Source organism: Condylura cristata, unplaced genomic scaffold (genome assembly GCF_000260355.1).
Source record: "Condylura cristata isolate star-nosed mole 26May11 unplaced genomic scaffold, ConCri1.0 scaffold00006, whole genome shotgun sequence".
Lineage (NCBI taxonomy): Eukaryota > Metazoa > Chordata > Mammalia > Eulipotyphla > Talpidae > Condylura > Condylura cristata.
The window spans coordinates 44,198,472-44,203,846 of NW_004567107.1; the positions used below are offsets into that span (position 1 = coordinate 44,198,472).

Sequence of the window (5,375 nt, forward strand, 5' to 3'; positions counted from 1 at the left end):
TTTCACCACCGCTGCATCTCTGGCCTGTACCCCCAGTTCTGTATGCAAAAATAAATAAATCTTTTTTAAAAAAAGAAATTTTATATGTAGTATTTCATTTTAATTTTATAAAAGGAAAAATAAAAAGCAACGTTGAAATAGGTGAGATAGGAATTAACACCTTTATAATCTTTCTTATCTAAAGCCGCAGCCCTTCTGACTCTAAGTTCTTCTGCATTTTAAGGCAGCTCTCTGAACTTATGTTTCCCTGCTCTTGGTGATATAGCGTGTTGCTGCCATGCTGCTTTTAATTTATAGGATTATACTATAGCAGTGTTCACTCTATATCTAGCCTGTAGAGCATTCAAATAGAAGACAAATGTTCTTTGGGCCAAAGTACAACCTCCTCTGTCCTATGACAGAGTTGTCCTTTGGGAAGGACAGGTGTGGAATAGTGTCACTGACCAGCTTAGGTCTAAGAACATGTGAGTAAAGTCCAAGTGGTAGCAGGTAGTCTGTCCTCCATCATATCTTGCTACAGCTTTGTACACTCCCTCCTACTCTTGCTCTATTGTCATGAATTATCCTTTTCTTTTACTTTCTCATGATTACCAGACTTTTGGTGATTAAATAGTATTTTCACTATCCCTGAAAATATTTTTGAAAACTCCTCAGATTAATTTACAACCAAGGGGATAAAAGCATAGTCTGTGTTGTCTATTTTATGTTTTATCAAAAGCAAGTGAAACAATATATTGTGACTCAGTAATCAGCAATAGGAATTCAAACCCAAGGATTTTTTTTGGTTGTTAATGTGGGAGATATTTGCCTATGAGGAAAGGACTCGATGGAATTTTAAATTCCTCTTTAACTTTTTGCTCTCATCTTTCATTTGTCAAATCTTAATCTTCAGACTAAGTCTCCTAAGTGTTTTGTAAGCGATCTAAAGTAGAAGTAGTTTAAATTTATCATCTGGTTACCTCATTACAAAATACACAGAAATATTCTTTTGTTTGTTTGGTTTTAAACACTGCTACTGGATAAATATCAAACATTTTTCACTAATAATAATAACAGCAATACACCAACATGAAAACACTATCACTAACATGAAAACAGGAACATTCCCCCAATTGTTTTTGTTGACATTGACATCTTTTGAGTTATTTCCACCTCGATTTAGCTATTCCTATTTTATCATTTGAGTAAATCTGCTTTGACTTTCTGCTAAAAGAGGTTAAGTCAAAAGACAAGGACTAGTAAATACTCTTTCACAGGAATATCCTTTTTTGAAACGAGAATGTTGGTCCAACATATTTACTTTTAAGAAAGACTGTGCCAACAATTGGTGAGGAATTTTTGAGTGTTTCACAGCTCCTGCGTTAAGCTCTAGATATACCTAGGTGTTGCCACCTGCCTTTGTATATTGTTCTTCTGGTGTCAGCATAAGGAATTTTTTTCCTCTTAATCTATTAATACCATCCTCTATTATTTTTGTCATTCTATGGCATTTTGTAAAGTGATATTTTTGTGGAAGAAGTCTCTTTTTTTGTTAACAGCTATATGTGCTTAAGTGATTTGGGCCTCTTGGTGCATCATAGTAAACAAGATTTGTTATAGAGTTGCCTTTTATATCCAGGTAATGGCTGTGCTTTCCTTGGCACATTATAGCTGCTCTTTAAATGGTATTTGTCATGTATTTTAAATACATAAATTAATTAAATGAAATCCAATTCATAATTTTTTTTTTTAATAGAACCTTGTATTGTGTTAGGTGAGGAATCAAGATATTGTTAAGACTGTTACTGGGCTAAATAAGTCCTCTGTTAGCTGGCAGGTAATCTCTCACATATAAACTATGTTACTGTGGGAGATACTATAGTAACATTAGAAACACAAACATAGTACAATAGAAAGAATTTAGAATAACAATTTAGTTATTCCTGGCAGGAATGGATATGCAATAGCATATAGGCTCCCTTGCCATTAGATTTGATCATGTCCTTGGAGGTTGAGGAGGCCAAAGAAGAACCTTCTTTTGTTTCAATATTTTCAGGATACACCTGAAAGATAAAATAGGTTTGCTCTCTGGCATTACCACCACAGACACTTTTGAATGTTTGCTTCTTTTATAACAAGGGTTGTTATGTTTCCCTGAGACCCATGCTCACTGTGTTCTGTGACTTCTCTATTCAGAATTGCCTGAAGTTCCATCAATGGAGGAGGAAGTCGAAGAAACAGAGTCTTGGGCAAAGCCTCTTGTCCACCTTTGGCAGACGAAGCCCCCCAACTTTGTGGCTGAGCAGGAGTATAATGCGGCCATAGCCAAAATGGAGCCCTACTGTGCCATCTGTGCTCTCCTTATGCCCTACTACAAGGTAATGAAGGGGAGGCTGGCCCCATTCAGGTTTCCTTTCACTGCAGTAATTGGTGTATGACTGTGAACACAGAGGTGATGCATTGTAGGGTTAATGCAAGAGAAATATTACTACTTATATAGCAGTGACCATCAAAAACTGCAAGTAGAGTTTCCAAGTGCCACTTCAGAAACATTTTATGACTATGTTTTATCATTTTTGGCTGCCTAGGCTTATTTCAATCAGTGAGCAATTCCAGCCCTTTTTTCTTACCCCTTTCACCATGAAACACACTTAAAGCTTAAAGATAATAGAAGCTTATGAGTGAGAACTTAAACCTAGCCTCTGTTTTATATTTGAAAATACAATTTCTAATAATACAGATATTAGCCACTGACACATATTTAAAATGTTACTGTTTTATCTTCCCATATATAACATACAGAAGATACTGCAGGACTCATTAAAAACTGTTCACCTTCATCAGCCAGCAATGCATGATACTGTTTTCAAATATTATTCCACATACATTATATTCAGAGTCTTATCTCACAGAGAGCCACATTCTCCAGTATAAACACAAGTAAAATGAATCTTTAGTAACCCATTAAGGATAGAATTACATTTTAAGACAAAATTCATTATAAGTATATAGATGTGAACGTTTTTCTAGGATATGTTTTGCTAATAGAATCAAGAGTATTAGTTTGTCAGAAAAGATATGATGCATTTTTGCATAGATAACAGAGATATACATCATGACTTTTATGATAACCCAATATTATAAGCAAGATTACATCACTCTTAGATTAATAAAGTAATTCTATCCCCTCTTTTCAGATCATGAAAATGTGATTTTCATGACCTTTGTTAAGTAGAGGAACTAGTTTACTCATTCGTCTTTGAACGTGACACAGGTGAATGACAAACATTATTTCTGTTTTTCTTTTAGCCATCATGTTTTTGTCTTTTCTTGAAAAATTTTATCCATTTTAGGATTCTTATTTCTCTATCATAATCTGCCTGTATATTTTCCCAGTCATTATATAGATTCCAACTAAAATGCTAAGACGTCAAGAAAATCTTATGACGTCTCTTGAGGTAATGACCCACTATTTGCAGTTTCAAGTAGATATTAAATAATTTTGTACATTTGCTGAGAATGACAATGTTCTTTGTACATTTTTTGTCTTGCACTTTTAATACTTATGTGAGACAAAAATTTTAACAAATCCTTCCATGTTATTGCACTGATTAAAACTTAGGTCTTTTAAAAACACTCCTTCAGGTGTAAACAGGTAAGGTTCTTTAATAAATGAAGGCATGTCTGTTAATCTAGTGAAAATAAAGATGCACAAAAAAATTCATTATAATTTTCATGAACTTTTTATGTGAGAAATTAGTTTTAGTAGCTCATTACTCTTGTACCATCAAATAAACAGAATACGACAGATAGACAGGAAATAGCCTCTTGTTCCTATAGCTTAATATCTGCATTGCAATCTGAGGAAAGGAAATGATAAACTCTTTAATAGTTGAGTTGAGGAGAACAAGAGGAATAGCAGAAGCTGGATGTTAGTGCCTGGAGCAACTGTTAGTGAATGGATAATGACTAGAATAAATGATGAGTCCTTTACCATGTTTTTCAATTATGTGGAAATAATTGTGTTTTTCAGCCAGAGAGCAGCAATGAAGAAAATGATTCTAAATGGGAGACAAAATTAGATGAAGTGCCTACTTTGGGAGGAAAAACCAAACCCCTTATTCCAGAGATGTGTTTTATTTATAGTGAAGAAAATATAGAATATACTCCTCCTAATGCCTTCTTGGAAGAGGATGGAACAAGTCTCCTGATATCCTGTGCAAAGTGCCGTGTGCAGGTTCATGCAAGTAAATGAATCTCTCATTCATCAGTAACTTTCTAGTGTTTCCCATAGTCTTTATTTCTTACTCTTTTGTAACCTGCCAATTCTAATGCTTTAAATTATTGACATTTTTATTGTTTATATTTTCCCTTCTCACTTTCCTCTGATAAAAGTATGAATGGGCATAAACCAACCTTTTTGAACAGTTTTATGTAGGCAGTGGAGAGCAGGTCTGCTTGTTTGTTTGGGATCTAGACATAGGGTCATTTTGGGGGTCCTTTCACATGCTGGAGTTTGAGTTATTTTAAGATATAGCTTGCAATATCTGAATTTTAATCTCATACTGATTCATGACTCTGTGGGTTTTAAAGAGAAATGAATATTCCTTTGGTAATTTGAGGAAGTTTATTCTTATTAAATTTAATTGTGATTTAAGTTTTTAGTCTTTGTAAAAGTAGAAAGATCTCTATTGCTTTCTAGGGAAGAATAGACATTACTATTGTTCTCCCTAAGTAAAGACTGAGATAACTAAGCTCCATACCTTTTTTAATTTGTATTTTACATAGTTGGAGAGGTGATAAATATATTTTTTATTGATCTGTCATGTAAATCTTCCAAAATCTATTAAGCATTGCAATATTATCTTAAAGCTTTTTATTGAAAATTCCAGTATTACCAAATCCTGTGTTATATTAACATGCTTATGCATGATCTATTTTTGTTAGAGTATAAACGGATCATGTTTTACTGTCTGTCTATATTTTTTATTGAGGGAACATTGGTTTACATCACTGTATATGATTTAGGAGAATGGGTTCACACCTCTACATGGATATATATCACCATAACACACTCCTCTCCAAAGTACCCATAATCCTTTAACCATAAACCATTAGGTTCCTTCTTCATTTGGTCTGCAAACCCCTCTTCCCTCCTTGGTAGCTTCAATTCTGCAATCAAATTTCCAGGTCTTTGTGTGTGTGTGTGTGTGTGTGTGTGTGTGTTTAACATAATTTTGTCTTCCTTAATTTTGTCTCTTTATAGTATACATAATGAATGAAGTAATCTAGATTTGTCTTTCTCTTTTTGGTTTATTTTTCTTCTCATAACACCCTCTAATTTTGTCTATGTTGTTGCAAATGGCAATATTTTATCTGTTTTTCACAGATGAGTA

General features: G+C 33.8%; 1 protein-coding gene across 1 annotated transcript in view; it reads left to right on the top strand.

Moving 5' to 3' along the window:
• The window catches only part of KDM4C (lysine (K)-specific demethylase 4C), a 349,283-nt gene that overhangs the window by 217,836 nt on the left and 126,072 nt on the right, over positions 1 to 5,375 (top strand). Inside the window, exons 13-14 of the mRNA XM_004677654.2 lie at positions 2,176 to 2,357; positions 4,013 to 4,226. Coding sequence (XP_004677711.1) covers positions 2,176 to 2,357; positions 4,013 to 4,226 — 396 coding nt within the window. The remainder of the gene's footprint in view (positions 1 to 2,175; positions 2,358 to 4,012; positions 4,227 to 5,375) is intronic.